Below are 23,364 nucleotides of genomic sequence, written 5' to 3'. Positions count from 1 at the left end.
AATACTGAAGAGAGTAAGCGCCGACTATCTTTGCTGCGACAATCTACGTGCGGATGTCACTCGACGATTCACAAATATGGCTTTGCTCTAATCCTGGCTCCCACTCGAGTCCGGACTTTTTTTCTTTTAAATCTTTCATGGGATTAACATTTATTTCTTCATTATTGCCAATTTCTGAATTACTAGTCATTGAATATTCCTGTTCGGGTGCAAAATTCTCCATTGTGGGACAAATAACGGTTTTCTCATCTTATGTCAATATGCATTTCAATGATTTAAGCGCACTTTAAGGGGCGAATGATCATCAAAATTACACCTCTTGTTACGGTTAATAAGAGACTGGGGGCGAGGCTTAAACCCATCCTATAATATCTTCTCACGTTGTCGTCCCAACTCCAAGGCACTGCTTAAACTGTAAACATGGCAAGTTGATAAAAATAATCGCAGGAAACGCACATGCCAACAGTCCTGTGTGAAATGTAGGCCATGGCACACAACGATAAGTAAGAAACAATAATTAACTAATCGCTAAAAAGGGGAAAACAACTTTGATACACGATTGTACTTCAATGGCTTACATGCACACTCGAGTGTCTGCTCGAGCTATTATACATTTATAGATTTTTATATCTAATCACTTTTGGCTTGACAATATATCAACATCTCTTCACCGTCATCACACAATGTGCCACAGCGCAACAACTCCATCCTTTTCAACACTCACAAATCCCCTGCTAATGTTTGTTGCAACTCCTTGCATGTATCAGACCCGAGAGCTTCATGTTGACCGAGCTAAAGCTGTCAAAAAACCTCCTGCAGTGTTTCTATTGCAAACCAGTGTCACGATACTGATACGATTCACCCCCCCCCCCCCCCCGCCCCCCACATTGCAGTGTGTACAGTACCATGACCTTCAGCCATGTATACATAAAGAAATCAAACGTCATGAGACACAGTCTCCGTTACGACTCTAAAAATACACATTTCTATCAGGTCAGAACAAAATTAGCCGCGGTGCACTACTTCTCATAAAAACAGATCCACGCGACGGTAGTTGACAGTCGAGGAGATTGACTGCCTCTGAAGTGAAATCATCACACGGGCTTAACATGTTCAGCCACATATACGAACACACCCTCCTCAAACAAAGACAGCACAACAACGGGATATATTGAAATCTAATTACAGTAGAGCAAAATCAAGAATACCAGTAATTCAGAATCACTACATATAAATATCAAATTTGTTGTAAATCTATGAAAAAAATGCTCGGTACAAGTTGGAGGGGACTGCTTGGTTTGCCTCAACTGAAAGGAGGGGGACGGGGGGGAGGAAAGTGGGATGTTTCACAGTACTGTCAGTCACAGAGTACTGCGCATTTATGACAAATTTCTAACTGAAGCATGAGCAAAAACACGTCTCCCAGATCCGCTCTAATTTTGGATGAGCTGGCCCAAAAATGTCCCTTTTTGCACGCAGGCCTTCAAGCCTGCGTGAAATTCTCGCAAGCCCCGAAACGACTGGGAGACATAAGCCACAGCAGATGGGTGTGCCAGCATTTTCTGTGCCTGCATCGCGTCGTGCGGCATCACAATGAAGGGAGGCGAGAGCAGAAGACACCTTGCGGGATGATTGGCGCTATTTACAGCCCGACTTTTAACAGACAGAGGTGGTAAATAATTTCTTCTGTCCCTAGAGAAACCATCTAGGAATGTACAGTACTTCACAATTATCAACTAAGCAGTTACGAATGTGCGTGGATCCACCAACTCAGGGAAAGCAGGACAGACGTATGGACAGCGCAAACAAATAAACGCTATCAACAATCAGAGAGCAACGCTGACTCTCTGTCAGAAATTATTATTAATCGGGGCCATGAGGCTGATCTGAAAACGTTTAAAGACTGCTTATTTGACTTTTTAAATCCGAGCGCGTGTGCATTTTTTAAATACATTTGTTTATCGGCGTTGATTAGTGTGTCTGCTAGTGTGTTTGTGTGTGTGTGTGTGTGTGTGTATACCACAGTGAAGCAGCATGCTCGCCCACGTGTTTGTGTGTGTGTGTATCAGAGAATGTTGGATGCACTTCCACTTCCAAATCCTTCTGGCTCCATCGAGAGCAGAGCAGCTGTCCCTTCACCAGTTCATGATGCAGTTCCTGTTCAAGGTCATGAAGTACACCTGGCTGCTGCCGCCTGAACGCACTGAGGCGAAGAACACCTGAGGATGAAAAGACAATCAAGTTATCTTCTTGGAAAGAGGCACACCCCTACTGGACATGCTATCATAACTACATTAGATCAAGATCAAGAGAAAAAAAATCCAACTGGTTAGAATGCATATTGTATTGTATTGTATATAGCTGATGAATCTTTTTCAGTGCGGTAACGAATATTTGTATCTTGTTCCATCCCGCCCCGCCGCCACAGATTTTCATTGTTCTTATTTCTTACCTTATCATTCCTCTCACAGAGGAACTTCAGCCTCTGAGCTCTCTTGTGCATGAAGACGCCGTCCAGGTGGCCCGTCTCCACAGAACGGATCTCAATGGCTTTTTCTCCCCATCCCATGATCTGATTGGAGCAGATGTGAGCTGCAAAAAAAAAAAAAAAAATGACGTCACATAATTAAGCCTTTCATGCACCAATAATGATAACCTGTAGCCTGATAACACGATAAGATGTCCACTGTGGTAACTTTTCGGTTCAAGCCGGTGAGTCCGTCCCCCCCCCCCCCTTAATCCCGTACCAACAGATGTGGGCATTTCTCCCCACTGCAGGACCACATCCTTGATGATGCGTCCGTAAGTGTTGACGTAGACGCCCTCATCCTCGTAGCACAGAAGCATCTCCATGCCGTCGGAACTGGGCAGGAACACGATCGCGTGCGGCGTCACGTGGCTCTGGATCTGTTTGGGAGCAAAGCGAATCCCCGAGTGGTTTTCAAATCTCCCGCGCCGGCGCTCCTCGAAAGCCGAACAACTCACATGAACCGGGATGTAAATGTCGTAGTTGTTTCCAGAGTCCACGTCGATGGCGTGGAAGCCGGCACAGGAACCGTAGATGACCTTTAACCTCTGACCCTCCTCCACAGTCAGGTCCACAAGGACAGGCCGGTGTGGCAGGTCTGCAAATGACTGGTTACGGGAAGGGAAGTCATTAAACGAGGAAAGGATAATCATCTTAAATATTCGGGTGATCCCGAGCGACTGCTCATGCTACCTTGAAGGCCATGAATTTGTGATAAGGCTTGGGCGCCCAAGCATACACTTCCACGGCATTCTTCAAAGCAATCACCAGGAACTTGATCCTCTCATATTTCACTAGAGGGAACAACCACGAGAACACGTGATAGCGCGTTCCCCCCTCAATCAATAATTCACCCTGCCATTTGCATCCCGGAGAATTTGTCACAAGCAATATGAAGTCCGTCACTCACCAACTTTGTAGTGTACGCAGCCCTCCATCTCACCCACGGTGGTCCAGCCTTGCTTCTTTTCCACTTCAGGGTCATTATGGAGGATCTTATTCCTCAGCCAGGCCAGGTAGTAGACGCGCACCTTGTTTTTCTTGCCTTCGGCGGAACCGAAGAATTGTCGATTGTCACATTTTGGGGAAATTGTAATAAACAGTGTTGCTTTTTAACCCTTGTAGTCCACCGCTTGCGATAAATGTAAAATTATGTCTTTGAATCAAAGGCAAAGGCATTCGGAAACACACGAGAGAGCTGAAACGTATGGGGGGGTTCTAAAATGGCCTAAATTTCATGACGTCACCGGCTGATAATTCTCAGGCATTGCAGCAATAATAAAAAAGGTTTTAATTCCGTAATCTTCACAATTTACATATTTTGCACCATAGAGACCCATTATAATTAATATTTTTGAATGCATCGTAAACCTAATGTGTAAACATGCATTTCACGCGATTTTTACGTCAATCACTTTGTTTTCGCTTGGACAGACGTATGCATGCCACATTGTTGGGTTGAGGTCATTCCAATTGTGCAACTTTTAGGTGGCGCCAGAGGATCGCAAATGAGTTTGCCTTTTTGCAGGAGGCTTCAAACCAATGCATTATACATGAACACGTCCGGTCAGGATTGTTAGTAGGGCTTGGTTGGGACCTCCAGACAAATTTTTTTTTTTCCTTTTGCAAAAAACAAAGAATAAAAAATCCCAAAGAACTAATAAAAACTATATGTATGGATAGCACGGATGCCTCTGAACATTTTGAATGTTTGAGAAAAAAAAAAAGAATGTATAACACAAAATACATCATTACAAAAATTGTAAAATGCGTAACTTAGGGTTTTTTTCATTTGAAGGACCCAAGGGTTAATCACATCAAGGCAACTGTTAACAATGAAAAAAATGGAGTTTACTGACCTGAAATGGTGATGAGCAGGTTAAGGCCCTCTAAAACATCCATCTGCTGGAACCTGCGCGAGTTGATGAGTGGATAAACTTTGCCCTGTCCACTGCGGTCGAGCAACTTCAAACCATTCTCCGTCCCCACCAACAAGTTCACCCCTAAAGCAACATAGTTGCCCAGTTGTCGTTAGCAACCATATGTCCTCTGGACGGTCAGAGTACAACACTAACCGAATGCACGAGGAGCACTAATTGCTTGGACGGGAATATTAAACACCACGTTTTACAGTTACAAGATGACACCACTAAAACCAGGATGAAAATATCTTCGAAATTGTTGTGGAACTCCTCAATTTCAGATTCTTATCATGTACAGATACTGTATTTATCAGAACATGATAACACTTCATCAGGCATCACCGGGAGAGATGCTCCTTATGCTAAACCGCTTTTGGAAAAAAAGTTCAAAGGAGCTTGAATAGATTTGAATAAAAATGCTTTGATAATGCAAGCAGATGCACGTTTGTTCTCTCATGGAGAGATATTTGTGTCACAGAACCAGCAACCAGAGATTTCCAATTCACGCGAGACGTTTTAGTTTTGGTCGTATTTGTTTGTTTCCGAGCTCCTAAATTAGTCCGCTGATTTACACAAAACGTGGTGGATGGCTAAGACGCAGAGAGCAAAGAAAGCGCTCATTTTGTGATTTGCCCCCCGACTTAGGTTTTTTAAATGGTGACCTTTTTTGACATTTTCTCTTCACCGTGAATAATTCATAACTGTACAAATGTCAATATTCAGGCATTTTCTGTCTTTGGGAATCCTCCCCTTACCCCAAAGCGCTGCACACAAGATCTCAGAGTTGAACCTCTTCTTGTACTTTCGGATCTCAGGTGTGTCAGTAGGGGGGCGTGTGTTGGTGGGATTCACATTCACCATGGAACCTTTCCTCACCTCCATCTTCAGCTGTTCAAATCTTGAGCCTAAACACGATGGGGCGAATGACGAGCGTTCGATGAGATAAGAGAAGACTATTTGGCAAACAATGCTTGATTCCTAAAATCATTGACATTGCACGACAATTGAAGGCATCCTGGATAAACACTGAAGAAACTTGTGACTCACTGGTAACAGAAATGTTATCCCCGGTACCTCCCGGTGTCTGGTACATTCCAAGATCCACAAAGGTGGTGAAGGAGGACTTGCCAGGTGCCTTTACTAAACATCTGGACTGATACTGGTGGAGAAGAGAGCAAAGATGATTGCTACAAAGTATTTGCACTTGCAATCTGTAAATTCAACGTCCAAGGATCAAAATGACGGCTTTCTTTGAGAAGCAAATTTGCGAGAACTGGGAAAGTGCCACTCGGTGATTCAAATCACATTTAGCAGCTCTGTATTTTGCCAATAAACCTCAGCCTGGTTGCATTTTTGCATTTCAAGGGGTTCGTTTGAAGGGCAAAATACACATTCGACGTTGCAAACAGCCATGCTTTCGAAACCACTTATTCCGATCCGAGCCTTGCACATCCGATAAGAGGCGGAACGACATGCGGCGCTGCGCATCCAGAAAGCTGAATAATAAATCGTCTTTATGTCTGATATACTTAGCATCACTCTTACATCATACACCGAGTCCTTCCCAGGCGAGGAGTGAGGAGCAGAGTCAGTGGGGGAGTGGGAGGGCTGCACCACATCTGGTAAGTTGGTGTAACCGTTGTGGCTGCGCTTCTCAGGGGTCTTTCAGATACAAAAATGACAATTTAAAATGACACTTATACCATTTATAGGAATAGCAGGACCCTTTCTCCTTTGCAAAGATAATCCAACCACCTCACAGGTTTGACATACACGATGCTACGATTAAAAAAAGGGGCGGCCTACACGAAAAGGCCACGCATGCCACAGATGTTCGAGTTTTGAGGGAGCGTGCAACTGTGCAGTGAAGCCCGTCGCCTGATTTGAATGTTCATTTCTCTGCCACAAACATTCTTTATGTGGTATTTGGATTTTTTTTTTTAATTCACATTGATTATTTGTATGCATGGTAGAAAGCAATTAGCACGGGCAGCGTTAACCTTTTTGGTGGTAGAAGCATATTGCTCTCTCCTTTGCAAAACAAATACGAGCCAGATTCACATAGCATACGGTACACTTGTATGTTTTTATGTGCTATGTTTCCCCCCTGATATTTGTTCCGGTATATTAATTTGGGCAACCTTCTCAGCTTTGAGGTAGCTCACATGGTGGATGCTGTGCAATACATTTTATTTTGTTACAAGCGGCCGTGGTTTCTGTTGACCTTATTCTATATTAACAGGTTTTATATTTACATCAAATGCGCAGGTGATCATACGTCTTTTGCTAGCTAGAATAGTATTTGATGTGAATTCCAATGAGCATTTCATTTAGCTGGCGGTACATTTTCAGCTTCATTCCACATACAAATGGCTCACCCTTTGCACCAACATGGTCTGATCTCCATAACCTCCAGCTTGCTCTCCTTCTGCCTCCTCGCCCTCGTCTTCATGAACCACCATGGTGTTGACTGAATCGGTGTCTGCGTCCCTGTGACTGGAATCAAATGTTTTGTTTTTCCCGCCGCCCCCTATTCAGCCCAAGTTGCCAGTGTGATGACAATATTACCGATCCGTGGGACTTTCCTCCTCTTCTACTCCCTCTCCGTTTTCGCTCTCCTCACTACTCTCACTACTCTCCGAAGAGGAGGAGTAATCGTTGGCTTTGACCGGGGGCCTCGGCTGTTCCTCAGCACGCTCTTTGGCAAAGAGGCCGTGATCCTGCCATGTACAACATCGTTAATTTGTATGATACAAAACATGAGTAATATACAAATGCTAACATAAAATGAAGACCACCTGATGATATTTTATGATGACGTGCACAGCCTTTATTTCATTTTTTTAAAACTGTTCAGAGTAAGAAGAGCCAAACGCATCAAAACTTCCTTTGTGTGTATGACCAAACATGCAACATAATCTTTGTAAATTTTCTCCAAGTGAATGCAGATGAATGAGCACAGGACACATCCATGCACACTCCGTACTGACCTCTCCTATTGCTCTCTTGTAACTCTACAATGGAGATAATGTCAACACGGATTTAGGAAGAGGGACCGCATGATGGGGGAACAAGTCAAAAAGGAACGTTTAGGTTAGGAGAAAATATCCATGTAAAGGTTAATAATATGCAGGGCAAAGGTGATCAAACCGAAGACATGCGTCATATTATTTTGCTGGCGACCATTCCGCTATTATAGCACCCGCGTTAAAGGTAGTGGATCACTTACAGCAGGGCGCCCCGGGCGAGAAGAGGTGCGAGACTCCCCCGGCTTCTGACGACTATCATGAGATAGAACGGGTGACTCCATTTTGGAGGAACCTGAAAATAATAGCGGGTCGTGTTAGTTATGACGAAATGACGTTTTGGATCAAACATCGAGCACAGATAATCTTTCAGAAACGAGGGACTCACTGAGGATGCGATGCCTCTCCAACGAGCCCGTCTGTGGCAGATTAGATATGATGCCAATGCTGTCGGCTCTCTCCCAGCGATCGTTTCGGCTTAGATCTGGATTACTGCACCAAAAATATTCAGTTGGACAATTTGAATGAGTTGGAATGTTTCATTCAAGTGTGAAAGGTACCTGGCTCTCACTGGATGCCTAATGCCGGAGGTCAGGTTGGTGTTGAGAGCTGTGGCGATGGATGCTGTTCTCTGGGGAATCTGAGAGTTGAGATTCCTTTAGTGCATTGCAAATTATATTACAGAGAAATAATTGACTTGACCGTCCCTTAACCAAAATACAACGCCGCATTACAGTCTTCTTTGTGATGTTGGGTCTTGGTAACTTTGCGAAATGGAGTCCACAGGGACTGGAGTCATTCATTCCATCTCACCTTGGGTGGGAGTTCCACATCTGGCAAGCGGATCCAGGGCCCACGGTCCTCTCTAATTTGGTGTGCCTGTGGTGCAGGGGTCTCAGACGTGGGGTCTGAGTTCTGACGCACAAGCTCTCTGGTGTGGATGGGTCGGGGAGTGGGGATGAGGGAGGGGTCCTGGGTAGGGAATGCGGACATGGTCTTAGTAGGCTGGTCGCAGAGAGACTGGGAGCGTGGGACAGGGGCAGCGTAAGGCTTTAGTGGAACCAAGTGAGCCATCTGGAACTTTAGGGTGGCAGGGGGGAGCACAGGATGATGGCGCAGACCCAGAAATGAGCGCAATCCCAGTTAAAAGGCCAAGGATTAGAAGAAAGAAGGAAAAGGTTGGCGTTAAAAGGCATCAGGTGAAGCGGTACGGTGTCAAGTAGTTCCAGAAAAGATGAAGAAAGATGTCTTCATGCCAGATTTGTAAGCGATTGCAATCACCAACCTTGCTCTGTCCTCCTTGAGGTTCAACAGGTCTCTGCATCGGGGGGGTCTGAGCAGACTGGGCCCCTGCGGACTGACTGATTGAGTCTGAGCGTGACTGGATGGCGGTGTCAGAGACAGTGGTACAAATCTTTGGAGAGCCCTGTCTGTTGAGCTTACTTCGCTCCTCCACCTGGTGCAAAAAATGAGAGCGAAGAGTGAGGTCAGCGTTATACGGCGGGTTTGGGGCATATGTCCTTTTGAGTGGTTCTACCTCACGGGCCCACGTGGGTTTGTTGTTGGGCTCCAGGTTCTTGTTATAGTGGTAGAGTTGGGGCTTCTTTTCCTGTTGCTGTTGCTGCAGAGACACCAAGTAAGCGTGCTCCTGTTGAAGCTGCCTCTGCAGCCGCTCGGACTGACGCTGCTCCTCCAGCTGCTTCCGCTTATACTCCTAAGCAAAGAAATTCACTGTTGGTCAGCACGCAGACGAGACCGCTAAGCAAAGAAGCAGCGGCAACTCATTTCACTGACTGGCAGAGGTTTCACGTTTTTAGCTAACCATACCCCGACTTTTATTTTAGCATCCTGTATGTATGCTGGTATCTTCTGGTAGGTGACGAAAAAAAAACAATATTTGGCTTCACATTTCAAGTGGTACTATAAACAGAGTGCAACTGCGAGTCAGTGAACTTTTTTTTTTTAATTATAAGTTATAAGCTCACGTGCGTCACTGAGATGTTTGATGCTCGTTTCTGCAAGACAAGAAATGCTGAAGGAATGAGAATAAATTCACCAAGGAGGCACTTGCCAAGTATCCTCACATTGATAGTCATCCTGAATGTATGAATACTTGGAGGACTGGTTAGAAGAATTTAAGTTTAGATATTTTAACAATCTGCGAAACGGCCTTCTTGGTATTTGATTGTGTGAGAACACAACATAAGATTAAAACTCGACTGCCTCATAGGGTCCTAGTTCATTGTGAGAAAGCAGTAATTTGACAGGCATGCACTTTTAATTCAATAGCTGAAGGAAAATTCAGCATTTACAACATTAATATTCAGACACTACACTAAGTGGTGCTTCTTTAACAATCTTTATAATTGTACGTAAGCAAGTGTAAGCTTTTATTTATGTGAACCTACCGAGGTTTCCAAGTGAGGGTGTCATCGATTTGTGACATTGAAAAGTATCAGTGGGTAGAGACCCAAACATGTTAACCCAATAGTGAGGGCTATTTACCATAAGCAGTGCCTGCTCCTGAAGCAGCTGCTGCTGAAGGATTTCTAGCTGCCGCTGCTCTTCTTCTAATTTATGTCTTATAAACTCCTGAGGAAAGGATGAGAGGCCGGGGGGGGGACAGGAATAAAGGTGGAGAAATCAAATATGTGAGAGGCGGGGGAGAGGACGCAATCATAGAAGAGTTATGTAATACAGTAAACTGCAGGAACCACAAGGTGCACTGGCAAAAGTCAACAATTTTAACAAATACAAAATGAGCACTATTACTGTTTGGGAATTCAATCGAGAAAAATCAAAGGAAACATTAAATATGTGATCAGCGTCGAGAGAACTTGATCAATGTCAGTCACACAATAACATAAAATAAGCGTGCCATGCTTGTGATTGTGATTTGATACCAGACAATTTCAGACAGGAAACGGAAAAAAAAAAGAAACAGACAGAGCTCACCCACAGAAAACTCATCTCTGAATAAACACACTAATTTGAACCCTTGCTGCTATGGCAACCTACTCATGGAATTTCACCACTTGCACAGTGTTGCTGTTGGACACGCCCACACTTGGCCCCGATTGGCCGACTGTGGCGGTCGTCCCCGTGGTTGGTTACCTGCTCTCTTTCAGCCAACCTTCTATCTTCCTCCCGTCTCATATCGTCGAGTCTCCGATGGGGACCTTTTTCTTGCTGCCTCACCATCTCTCTCTCCTTTCTCTGTTGCTGGGAGAGACAGGGGTGACAAGAGACAGGGGCAACGTTTGCACGGGAGAATTTATAACGGGTAGCTTGCTTATGAGTAAACCCGCCTACATTTTGGCGCAGAGTTGGGGAAGGCACTAAAGGGAACGTAAAACAGAATACAGTCAACTATTCCGATGCAGATAGAACAAGCGAGGACATTCACAGCATTCATCATCTTAGAAACCTGAAAAACGATTTCTTTTTGACTTGAGGGAAATTAAATGCAGCCAAATTTATTGCTGGCAATTGAATATGAACCCAGTAGCCAGAATCTTTAGAGGTTCATAGAATGAGTTTGCCCCTACAGAATTGCTTTTACCAGTCTTCATAATATGTTCATTTATAACGTGGTCAAATCCTGTTGGTGACAGTTACCAAATTTAAGAATGAGGAAGTCCCTTTCAAATTTCAGTAACTAAAAGTGTGATACCAATACCACTTGGTGTAAGCAGGCTCCCTCTCATGGTATGTGAAAGAATTACTGCCTAAGTACTGTTCAGTTGTATTGAACTTTGGAGTCAGTACATTTACATTTTCTCTTTAAGAGGTGTTTGTCTTTAAAAAAATGTTGGTCAAAAATGTTTATTTTTATGTATAATCAATTTTCATCGATTTAAGTACAGTGCTCATTATCAAACTGCATAATGATAGTGGCATAACATTTGCATCCTAGTTGTTAGCAAGGTTAGCATTTAGCTGGCAGACTTTCATTAGACACAGCAGCAAAAAGTCAGGCAACACTTGATGCTTTGTTATGAGGGCCGCGGTCCCAGACCTGCTCTACGATATGACAGTGTCTTCAAATAACCATTGCTGGGAATTGGCGCGATGTCAATCAAACAGACTTGACATTACCTCTTCCAGTCGTCGACGCTGCTCTTTTTGTTCCTCAATGCGTTTCTGTCTGTCATGCAGCAGTTGCCTTTTGTGCTCCTCGGGGTCTCTGCGCTGAGCGGCCAACTGGGCCTGCTGCCTCTTGTGAGCCTCCGACCGCTCCTTGTTCTCCTGTTGGAGACGCTGGAAGTCCCGACGCAGGGTGGACTCTCCCGGCACATTGAGGATTGAGCTGGTGATCGAGTACGAATGCGTGAATGAGACAATTTTAGGTTTTTTTTTTTGCACGGATGGAATAATATTGAACCAAGATGGATCGAAAGTTCTTATGCGAGTGATCTTGCATAAGAACAATGTTCAGCAATTCTTCAAATGCCCACACCAAAATCACACAGCATACCTTGACTCTCTGTCGTCGCTTCGATTTTCATCATCTTCATCACTACCGCTGTACTCGTACTCTGTCTCCTCTGTGATGAAAATGAGGAAAAGGCTCAATGAAGCAAGACTGTCACTATGACGGTCGGGTCACCTCTGCAGTTCCCCATTTTATTAACTGACCTTTCTCTCCCCGTTTTTTGCGCGTACGGTCAATGTGGTCCTTCAGTTGAATCCGGACCTGGCGCTCAGTAGGCTGGTCCCTGATAAAGGAGTGCTTGAGCAGCTGCTCCGTGGATGGTCGGCTGGGATACGTCTTCACAAGGCAGGCCTCAATAAAGTCGATAAATTTCTTGGACCTGGGAGAAAGGGGGAGTTTGTGAGAGCTAAGAGGTTTGGATCCATTGCCAGCTGCCTAGTTCATGCCCAGAGCACAAATGCACCAATCATCTAGCATAGTAAATCTTGTTAATGTGGTCCTTTTGGAGAGGGGCTTGGAATCAAAACAAGATTAAAATAAATAAATAAATAAAAAAGCTTAATAAAAATTTGTTAAATTTAGACCATGCAGGATGTTGTTTTTTTTAAGGCAGAAACATTCCACAGATTGATTAGCATGAAGCAACAAGGCATTTTACACTTACATACCTACCATTTTAAAAACCATGAAGCTCACCGAATTATTACATACCATACTAAGAATTTTGCTCTTAATAATCAATCAGTATTTTTTTTATGCATATTTTAAAAAATCTGAGAATAGTGTTTCCTTGATACCGATTTCTAGACAACTTTTTTTTTCATTTTCCCTGGTGTCTGGTCCAATATACTGACTTAAAAATGGAAACAAGAGCATTTCACTCACCACTTTTTTGATTTAAGTTTAGGAGGGGGATTCCTGGGAATCAGGAAGAGCGCTCTCATTGGATGCATGTCACACAGTGCTACAGGGAACAAACGACAACGTTTAGTTGGGATCTACTATTACATAACCCCCAAACCATCATCAATTATCCATAAATCAATTTGATTTGCCATGCTAGACAATGTCACATTTTCCAGCGTACAGCGACTTAAAAAAATAATACCAGCAATCAATGCAACGAGTCTTTGTATCCTCAAACATAGACACAGCTGGCGTTCTCCAATGTTTCCCAAAGCCTCGGGCTTATTGTTATACTGGAATCTAAGAGCAAGGGCCATGAGTCATGCTGTTCCCAGCGTAGGTAGGTTGCTAAACCTGACTGGTTAGCTTTAGAGTTTCACCGTACTGAATGTAGAAGCTATTGTGAGGCTGCCTATTGGAAAAACACTTGCTGCACGATGGCAAGAGCTCAACACGAAAGGAAGCATTCAATTACGTAATTAAATGGGCCACATCAAAGCTCAGGGATGTGGGCTGCTAATACTGTAGTACACAGGACTGGGTTTAAGCACAATAAGCGTTGATGTCAGATGACACGCCGTTTTTGTTATACTGTGCATTTAAATATTTGAGATTCCATACACCCAACAAAGTACTTGAAGGCAACCGTATGGACAGCGAGAGGCTGTACAAGATTCTTACATGATAAAATTCCCACAAACCAATTAAAAATTGGACAGTAGTTTGTGCAAGATACTGTAGATGCCTCCGTGCACAAAGAGACAGGCGACGTCTATTCGCCCTTCATCGCTGTGCCCTTGAAAGCTACGGCTTTCAACTCTTACCCTGAACACGGTTGGACGTGAACAAATTTGAAACGAATCTGTGATTAATTGTACAAGTAAGCACTCCCCGCAAAGCAGACCGGATAGATCCGTGCAATCAGCCTCCACAGGCGCCGTGCCAGCTCACGACTGCACTTGCTTGATTATGGTGAGTCAGCTGTCCAGCTGAAGACCAACAAAACTGCATATGCAAGACTCATTCATGGAGGGCTTCCAGAGTGAGCCGACGGATCTCCTCGTGATTCAACCACATAGGTGAAGTGTGAATGTGCGCCAATTAATCAATAACTTTGACTTACGTGGGGCTCCTTCGGCCATTTCAATGGCTGTGATTCCCAAGGACCAGATATCACTCTGGAAAAGAACCAGGATGACACTTCAGCCTGTGGCTTTCAAATCCTCATAAAAACACTACAGAGCTGTTGTTACCCTGTAGTCGTAAGTCGAGTCAGGGTTCTCATCGCAGGCAATGACTTCCGGCGCCATCCAGTAAGGCGTACCAATGAAGGTGTTTCGACGCCCCACAGTCCTGTCCAACTGAGCACTAACTCCAAAATCAACTGGACACAGGAGGTGAAACATATTGAGCATATACTCAGTTCAGTTGCAAATGATTAAGCAGTGCTGTTTTTCTTCATTTTCCGAATGAGCCAATACAATTTAGAGTCACTAAATATTTTTTAACATTCACAAATATGTTTATTGACTTCAAGAATATGGGGGCATTTTATTATGAATGATGAAATGGAGAAGATCATTTTGAAATATTTCCACGTTACAAGATTATGTATTGAAAAATGGATTACTGTCCTTGACAATGTTGATGGCTCAACAAACATGCTGGTTGTTAGGTTTTCTCGAAAGTGATGGTTTTGGAAATGCGAGGTTTGGACCCAAAGCTAGAAATATGCAAAAACTTTCACAGAAAAAAATATATGCCATTCTTTTTTAAACTGAAATGGTTATTTGGGAGATGCTGAATACATCGGCGAAGCACTTTCAAGCGTACCAAGTTTCACCTCTGCGTTCTCTGTGAGAAGAACATTCTGGCCCTTGATATCTCGGTGGATGACTTTATGGGCATGAAGGTGGGAAAGGCCCTGGACACAGAGAAATAAATAGGACAAAATATTGGTACAACAAAGTAATGCATTTAAACACTTCAAAATTCTACTGCTTTTTTTTATCCTTGTACTCCAAATGCAGTTTATTTGCATTTATAGTGATGGTAATTTTTTTTTCCCTGCAACTATAAGGACATTCATTCATTCTCCAAAATGCTTATCCTTAATTACCGTATTTTCCACACTATAAGGCGCACCCTCAGTGAATGGCCTATTTTAAAGCTATTTTCATATATACGGCGCATTATAAGGCATTCATTCAACCGCATATAAACTGTAGTTGCCTTATGCCTCCACTAAATGGACCTACGCTAAAGGGAATACAATACAATACAGCTTTATTTATATGGAGCTTTCACAACCGCTGGAGCTGTAAACAAAGTGCTTGAGAGAACATTTAAAATACTACGTCCAAGAAATCTAAATATTGATCCATACATAAAGCGCACCGGATTATAAGCCTCATCATCACCTTTTGAGAAAATTTAATGCTTTTAGATGTGCCTTATAGAGTAGAAAATACAGTATATTACAATGGTAAAATGTTGACAGCTCACTAAAAATGAAGTCTGCAAAACTATTTTTAAATTAAAAAAAAAAATCACTTCCTGATGCTGGATGGAAGACAAATAGTGACAGGTGGTCGAATAAAGTTGTTACGCCTTGGTATACGTGAGTGTGTGTATATTAAACAATATTTCACTGCAGGTCGGTCTGTGATTCCCACTCCAAGAGATAAAGCAGTCAAACGATGGTGCAGAGCGTAGCCACCTGTTTGCGGCGGCTCGACTGGCGTGATCGTTATTTCTCACCCTTAGGATTTCCCTGCAGATGTACGCTATCCAGTCCTCCTTCAGAGAGCTGCCCTTTGTGTTTTTCACCAAATCAGTCACCGAGCCGGCCCCGCAGAACTCCATCACCAACTGTTGATATACACAAACATTTTTTAGCGCGCGCCAATCACAACCTCGTGCAAATAATAAACAACAGACCCAAAGCTGGTCATCGTGTCCTGGTGGGCTCTTCTTGACGAAGGCACCGTAATATGTGGCAATGTTGCGGTGGTGACTGTATTTTTTCAGCATGTTGATTTCAGCTTTGATCTCCTCCTCTTCCTCTTCTGTAACATCCATCACCTTGATGGCCGCGAGCTGGCCTGTCTTAACATGGCGGCCCTGATTTGTACAACACAATGAGATATTACATTTCAAACATTGCATTTTTTTTGCAAGACATAGCCAATTAAGTGTAAATAATCACCGTGGAAATAATTCTGCTTTATCAGCAGCTGTGTCATCGCTCACTGCCAAAGCCAATTTTACATTTCACAATGAGGGGCTTACATTTTACAGACGCAGAATACAAGAAACTGAAACTCAAACATTCATGCATGCTGGGAGCCAGAATGGGAATTGATTTCTCAGGCGTTCACCATGTATGACACCCCCCCCCCCCCCCCCCAACACCATGAACTTGATTTATTGTGCTCGTCACCTCTCACAAAAAAATATTTCTACATGAGCCCTCACCTTGTATACCTGCCCATATGTCCCATTGCCGACCACCTCAACCAGCTCGAAAATTCCTGCAGGATCCTGTGGAATGCACAAAAACATTCACAGGTCACACAGCTTGCAGAAATATTAAGACACAGAGACATGTTTGGAGTGACATCAGCGTAAACAAATTCAAATTTGTTGCATGTAAGATTTGTCGACAATGTAGTGACATCATTATAGCATCAGATACAGGAGTCCCTGATTGGATGCGTCTCAATCATGACTGCGAAATATGGCTTCACTCTTGTGAGCACAAAGCAGCACCTGCACAAAAACATCACGGAACCATTACAGTCACAAATTCAAACCAGCTCTCCACAATTCTATTGATCAACGAGAATACATAATTCCTTTATTATTACTTTGCATTTAATTTTAGTGTGGCTGGTTCATTAAATGTGGCATCCTATGGAAAATTTGATTTATACTTGCTTGTATACATCGAGTTGAGTCTCCGGAGAGCTTTCCTTATCATTGACTGTGAAATTAAACAACCAAGAACATCTTTTGTCATCTGCCTATTTCCGTAAATGAGTCGGCGAGCAATATAGAATGTTTTGAATCGTCTGTATTATGTAAAAGGTTGGTGTTAAAACGGCCAATGGGAAAATAACTTTGCACAAGCTACATTCATTTAAATGGTGGATGCAGAAGCATGAAAGTCCCTTTCTCTGAAGAGAATCCGAGAGTCTCGAGATGTCCCCAATTATAAAAGGTTGCTAACATTTGTTGCTTGTCGCTTAAAGGGGTGATTCAAGTCAATACCAGAGTGGATATTAGATGCGATTAAACTTTTCATGGTTTGTTATGCTTGGTAGGTCAGACTAATTTTAAAACATTAAGCTAGACATTTGAAATTGTGAACAAACATGTAATTTGTCTTCTTCAAAATGATTCGTCCGCAGTATTGTAGAGCATACCGTGAGTTTTGTACCTTCCATGTGACAAAACAGCAACTTGTTTTGTGTATTTCTTTTTTCTTTTTTTTAAGAAAATGACCATTTCAAATAATCTATCACGGTCAGCCGTTGTAGAAACAATTCACCACCTGTGGAATATTTTTCGCTACTTTTAATCAGATGACCGTTTACATCACAACGTCTTAAGCCTAACAAGCTGAGATTCACTTCTAACCGTAAAACAAATGTTTCTCCCTTTGAACGCAAAAAAGCCTAAATCGGCATCAGCAACTGTTATTTTATACATCAGTAACGGTCTTGAAATTCACAGCGCATTTCATTTACATCGAAATCATTTGATTGCAATTTCCTTGCCAACCCACTGACAAACTTGATCGCTTCACACAAGCTTTAAATAGCGGGCAACAATGTGGATGCTGAGACGGACGTTGCCATTGGTGATTTTCTTGATTTGTTCATTTAAAGTTTCGATGCCGACAAATTTACGCGCCACAAATTAGTATCCCATTCCGATTTCAATGCGCAACTCTCTCCCGAGGGAGACGGAGGAGAAGTGACAAGCAGATTCGCTTTTATGTTATTTCAATATGGCGCGAAGATGTGTGGGTGGTGAGACTGCTGCTTTGGGTTTAGAACGTAATGCATGACCCTTCCGGCTTTCGTGCATTTCCAATGGCGGTGTTTCTGCTTCCAACAACACAGAGAGAAATTTCTCCTGAGAGAGGAAACAGTCCTGGGAAAAATAAGATGCATATTTGACAGATAGCAGGATGTATAACTCCAACAAACATTCCTGACTGATGAAAGTATGGTAGGTACAATGCCGACTGAAGAAGTGGAACCATACTAGGTAGAGGAGAGAGACACATAGAGGAAGGAGGAAAATAATGTAATGACTGTGTGGGTGGGCGAAGGCAGAGGCGCCAGTCACCCACGTCCAGCACAGAGAGTAGGATGAGAGGAATGGAGTGATAGAAGAGGAGGGGTACAGTTCTGCTCAAGGAGCAGCGCTGGAAGCACAGACACTGCCAAACAAATGGTAGGCAATGACTGCAAAAATGCAGAGAAGCGTTAAATCCGATGGCTCTCCGAAGGTGCGAGCTACAAGTCTGCTGACTCAAATCATGACAAACGACATCACTCGTTGCGATGTTGAACATATTCAGGGCCGGAGCCGGAATGGATTCAGGGGGGTGGCCGGGGTGATAACATCTCAATGAAAAGAGGCCAGTCATGTGTGCACACACATTCTTTGCCATAAGATCCACAGTCAAGGTTTCATGAAATAAAATGCACACATATCCAGAACAATGGTCATCACACTCATAATCAAGCAGGATGAAGTCTCAGTAAATAGTAACGTTTTGCTGAGCTTAATGTGCTCATAAGGACATTTTCGTGGCTTTTGTATACTCTCATTGTCTCTTTCAATTTCATGCAGCGATTCGCTAGCTAACAGCCAGAGCTCACTAACAGCTCGCACCATTTTGGATACTGCAATCAAAAAAGTTACACACAATTATGTCCGATTATTCATTTCCCCCTCGCATTTCCCACTTCAAGAAGTATTACGAACCTGAGTAGGTATTTCACATAGTCACATGTTTAACATACATGCTGGATGTTGTGGCAGCATATTTTGGCCAGCATGTGAAAAAGAACAAAATATTTTTTTAATTTAGGAGTCACTGTTGCTCCTTCTGTAGTGTGCTTCCCAAAAATATTGTGGCTGACCCAAATCACAAAAGTGCAGCTTCACACGAACTGTAACAGATGCAGCATATCCTTTGAGACAGCTGCCACCAACTAGTACAGAACTGAGGAAAACTGATTTAATACATGAACGCTTTGATTGGAGTACAAGGATCAGTGGTGACTGGAATAGAGACGCAAATGTGCTGTTAAAAACAAATGCTGAATCACAATGTTTTGATTCCAGTCAGCCAAAACAATAAGGCTAACTGGTGTGTAGTCTACATTGTTATTTGTCTCCGAGTTGCTACGATTGGCAGTGCATGTCATGTGTAAAAGTGCACTGGAGCATTAAATTCAACTGTTAAGCAGTCAGTCGATAAAGTTCAGCAAGTTAGTGTATCAACACTTTTGTTCACTCGCTGATGGCATCTGACCCTGTCCAAGCAAGGAAGACAAAATACGAATATACCCAAGTTAGATTAGTGCTCGCTCGTAGCTGGTAGAATGCAAGCGGATGGATTTGGTCCAAAAGAAGTCCCGCAGTTCTACCGTAGGCCTGTGTACAAAGGATCCTGGAGGCTGAAATAAGTTATTTTAAACTAAAAAGGAAAACATTTCCATGGGTTGATATGGCTGCGTTTGCGTGACAGTACACACTCTCATATATTATCAAAAAATTAATAAAGGGCTTTGGATATTGATAAAGGGCTTTGGATAGCACGGCTCAGATAAAGCCGATGTATTTATCAGCCACAGAAAAGTTGGAAACCCATTCAAGTTGAATTGGGACTCGCTGATTAAACAGTAAACAAATAGAGAAGGCGGATTTTGGGTGCGAGTCTGAGCTCTAATGCCGTTCATTTAATCATTTAAATTATGAGTTGTAATGGAAATTTAAGAAGACAGAGAACAAGACACTGTAGGTAATAGTGTGCACTGATAATTTGAATACTATGTGTGTGTCATGACTAATTTGCTGGTTATTACATTACAGTAAAGCACAATACTGAAATCCCCAGATACAATGCAAATATGCCCACTTGAGAATTACATCACAGCAACCTAATTGCATGTATAATAAACTCTCAAGTAATTGCTATCTTTGGCATGCAAATATGAGCATCAGCTACCATAATAAACTGCGAAATGGCTAAGTGATTGTGCATTTCAAAACAAAGCCTTTTTTTGCAGAATGACAGCGTGAAATGCAATGTGTGGCAATGCATGATTCTCTCAGCGTGGGACTGTTATAGTTCGTTTTGATGATACCAATGCTTGCAAGACTTCAGTTGTTGTTTTTTTAAGTTGACACTAATGTGATTCCAATCGATCTGAGGCTGACTAGTCGTTGATGTCTTTGGTATTTTATTCACTACAAGCAACAACAACCCTCCTGGAACACTCTGCAACATACCTATGCAAAAATTCCTTAAGTATGTATACTATTCTTGACATTTTTGTTTGCTGGTGCGCTGCGATATTTTTTTCGAATGTAAAATGTGAACTTTATCGCAATAAAAGTTGTAAACACTAGTCGACAGAGCATACGCAATCTGCATGCCCCGAGTCAATAGTTTTAGGCAACGCTGCAGTCGCCTGTTGCAACTAAAAAGCACCAGGCCAGACATAAGGTGATGCTAGCCTCAACTTTGATGCGTAGGTGTGTATGGGTCGCGCTTGTACCATAAATCAGCAGTTCCTTACACACTTGAACGTTGTGCTCTGCAATGACCTCGATCATGGATATAGTGCAGCAGGAGTCTATAAACGCTAACAGTCCAGTACTGGTGTACTCACCCTCAGAGCTGCCAGGTCGATGTCATCCAGGCTTCGCGTGGGGGCGTTTTCAGACATGGCTGGCCAAACTTGCAACGTTAGCTTGACAAGTTAGTCAGATTTTTCCCAAGGAGCACTTAGAGGGTGTGAAGATGGCACCTTTGGTGATGTTAATTGTCCGCAATTGGCAGTCCAGTTTGCTGAAATCGTTGCAGCGCTCAAAGGATCGAACACATCGCAGTTTAGAGCACGTAGCCGGCTAGCTCGAGGCAACTCTCGGCGACACCTCGGAACGTCGTCTTGTCAAATAAAATAATAGTTCACGTCGAGCTAAGCCACGGCCAACGTAACGACATATATAAACTTTTACTGTAAAACGGCCATAGGCGCTCTTCGAAGAACGACCACCTTTTCCAAGCAATGCACCCCCACTGTCGAACACCTTGCTGCGTTCATTTTATCAAAACGTCTTCGAATCTTACGGACATATCAGGAGCGTTGTCCTGGGAGGCATTTCGCCGGTAGAGGAAAAAAATGGCACCACTGTATTGTTCTTGATGACGAATTATAACGAAAAATAAAAAGGCAAAATACGCAGCGTTTTTATTTTACGAACGCAACGATGTGATGGCGCCCGAGTCTGTCAGCACCGCACCACAGCCGCTTATCAAATTGTCAGCATTACCCTTAAGTAAAAAATTCCCGAGGGTATTGTTGCAAATGTCTCTCAATGCGTTTGCGATTGTTAAACTTCCGAAATATCCAAAAATTGTCGCTCGGAGGAGACAGGTGGGTGCGATCAAATCTTTGACTTTAGCTAATGCGGCTAAGACAGTAGGCTAAACAGTCTTTTCTGTAATAAACTTTCCTTCTTTCATTTTCTGTGTTGACAGTCGCGCCCAGCGATGCCAACCTTTCCGGAAAAACACAGACTAGCAGGCGGGCGGTGTGTTCTGGACCAGCCCCCGCAACACTCAATCTAGACCGGGCCCTCGACTGTTTAAAGTTGGGCGTCGCCTTCGTCTCCACCATCCAGACTGGACCACTCGGTACTGCCAAATCCAACACTGCGGTATGTCGTACGCAACCTCAAAACACCGTCAGACGGGCAAACTTGTTATTATTTCGCCATGTTTCGCTTCCAAGCGCCTCCTCCCACGCCGAGTCTCGGTACGTACAGTTCTGCCTGGGCATTTGTGAGATTGTGTCGATGATTGGCTGAGGACGAAACTCTTCAAGTGTTTGCGTCTCTGTGGGTGGCTACGGTAAGCTACCAGGAACAAACGAGCGCAGTGCAACGTGACGTCACCATAACACATGGTCATATTTCTCTACGGTTGGATGACTTTTTCGATGTTTCTCAATCTTATCACGCTAAGGCCCATATTTAAAAATAATAAATCACAGCACATCACCAAAATAAAAGAAATACCCTTTTTTTTTACACGGATCACTGATGTACCTTCTGCCAACTGCAAAGCATTTACTTGATCTGTCTGTCACTACCTGTCGCTGGAAAAGATAGAGGAGCAAATATTAACAGCTTGATATGCATAAATCGTAAAATAGTTTGACCAATTAAATGAAATTGGACAATATCGCATGGTACAGCTGATGGCAGGCTAGCTTGTAACCACTAAGCTTATGATACTTCATGAAAACGAAACCTGCTCTCACATCCAATTAAACATGAGTCAAGTTAATAAACAAAACTAGAAAAAAAATAACGAGAATGAAAAATCCTAAACGACTGTAACCCTGGTAATCATTGCATTTGAGCAGTATTCCCAACTTTTATCGAGCGAAGACGCATTTATTATATTTAAAAAATATATGGCACACCACAAAACTAAAATGTCAACAACAAAAATAAGTAAATCCAATGCTGAAACAGTGATGGAAGTAGTGGAACCGTATTAAATTGCTCTGCCTGTCACTATACGTCACAGGCACGGATAGGATAGATCAGTCGATTTTTAAAAATAATTTTTTAACTGTAAATAAACAATTTTCACCTGATGAACTATCACGACGCACCTATCTTAACAGTGGCTGGGAATCACTGGGTAAAAAACACAATTAGTTTCAAACACAAGTACAGAGAAATTTTATTCAGCTTTCAAAGCATCACCCATTTTTCTGTTGCATTTGCTCAACTTTGCCTCCCTTGGTGTCACCAATTAAATCAGGCCTGTGTGTGTGTGTTGCTGTTTATTGTATATGTTAAATTGCTCCATGTACAGCACTTTGTATGCAGCGATGGCTGTTTGAAAGTGCTCTTAAATACTGTTGAGATGAGTTGAGTGTGTGTGTGTATTGTATACAGTATACTGGACCCTGAGCATGAGTGACACAAATCATTAGGCAGGAATAACCAACACCGAGATGTACAATCAAAAAAATATGATGAGAAAAGCACGATAATACATTTGTGAAATCTGGTAGTGAAAAGTTTTGGTTAGTGCAATAAAATAATCATTGTAGAAAACATTTGAGAAGGTCACTTGTCAATATATATATCAGCCATGTATGAGGAAGATGTACAGTAAGTAAACCCGTTGTACCCAATAAAAGCAGCACTTCTGAGGTGCTTCACAAAGAACGGTGTTGACTTGTGTTTGGTAATGATTCAGGCACTTCAAATTGTAGT

The 23,364-nt window shown here is 42.8% G+C and overlaps 1 protein-coding gene across 9 annotated transcripts; it reads right to left on the bottom strand.

The window, feature by feature from the left end:
* Nucleotides 1–230: 230 nt before the first annotated feature.
* mink1 (misshapen-like kinase 1) lies at nucleotides 231–21,928 on the bottom strand. Of its 9 annotated transcripts, none has more exons than XM_052046947.1 (32): nucleotides 20,736–21,928; nucleotides 16,294–16,359; nucleotides 15,757–15,939; nucleotides 15,577–15,687; nucleotides 14,650–14,740; nucleotides 14,070–14,200; nucleotides 13,940–13,994; nucleotides 12,796–12,874; nucleotides 12,114–12,289; nucleotides 11,953–12,022; nucleotides 11,574–11,784; nucleotides 10,590–10,697; nucleotides 9,981–10,067; nucleotides 9,461–9,490; nucleotides 9,013–9,189; nucleotides 8,761–8,931; nucleotides 8,289–8,555; nucleotides 8,036–8,115; nucleotides 7,864–7,967; nucleotides 7,679–7,770; nucleotides 7,440–7,463; nucleotides 7,018–7,169; nucleotides 6,828–6,945; nucleotides 5,995–6,111; nucleotides 5,497–5,608; nucleotides 5,205–5,354; nucleotides 4,387–4,530; nucleotides 3,438–3,572; nucleotides 3,221–3,321; nucleotides 2,748–3,135; nucleotides 2,453–2,592; nucleotides 231–2,219 (listed from the first exon to the last, which is right to left on the bottom strand). In XM_052046947.1, exons 1-32 carry the CDS (start codon nucleotides 20,790–20,792, stop codon nucleotides 2,136–2,138), a joined length of 4,011 nt encoding a protein of 1,336 aa, XP_051902907.1. In that variant the 5' UTR covers nucleotides 20,793–21,928; the 3' UTR covers nucleotides 231–2,135. The 9 variants fall into 9 exon arrangements, with proteins under 9 accessions (XP_051902907.1, XP_051902911.1, XP_051902910.1 ...); XM_052046951.1 differs by having other exon boundaries at nucleotides 8,289–8,447; XM_052046950.1 differs by lacking the exon at nucleotides 9,461–9,490 and having other exon boundaries at nucleotides 2,748–2,907; nucleotides 2,986–3,135; nucleotides 20,736–21,927.
* Nucleotides 21,929–23,364: the final 1,436 nt, after the last annotated feature.

The sequence above is a fragment of the Hippocampus zosterae genome, chromosome 16 (assembly GCF_025434085.1).
Source record: "Hippocampus zosterae strain Florida chromosome 16, ASM2543408v3, whole genome shotgun sequence".
Lineage (NCBI taxonomy): Eukaryota > Metazoa > Chordata > Actinopteri > Syngnathiformes > Syngnathidae > Hippocampus > Hippocampus zosterae.
This window is presented reverse-complemented; position numbering and strand designations above follow the sequence as displayed.

Excerpts from the sequence above, each read along its gene's own strand:
- mink1 (XM_052046947.1), bottom strand. The coding sequence starts at position 20,792 with ATGTCTGAAAACGCCCCCACGCGAAGCCTGGATGACATCGACCTGGCA. Across the intron at positions 14,741-15,576 it reads TCTGCAGGGAAATCCTAAGG|GGCCTTTCCCACCTTCATGC; the intron begins GTGAGAAATAAC and ends CTCTGTGTCCAG. Across the intron at positions 12,290-12,795 it reads AAACTTAAATCAAAAAAGTG|GTCCAAGAAATTTATCGACT; the intron begins GTGAGTGAAATG and ends CCTTTCTCCCAG.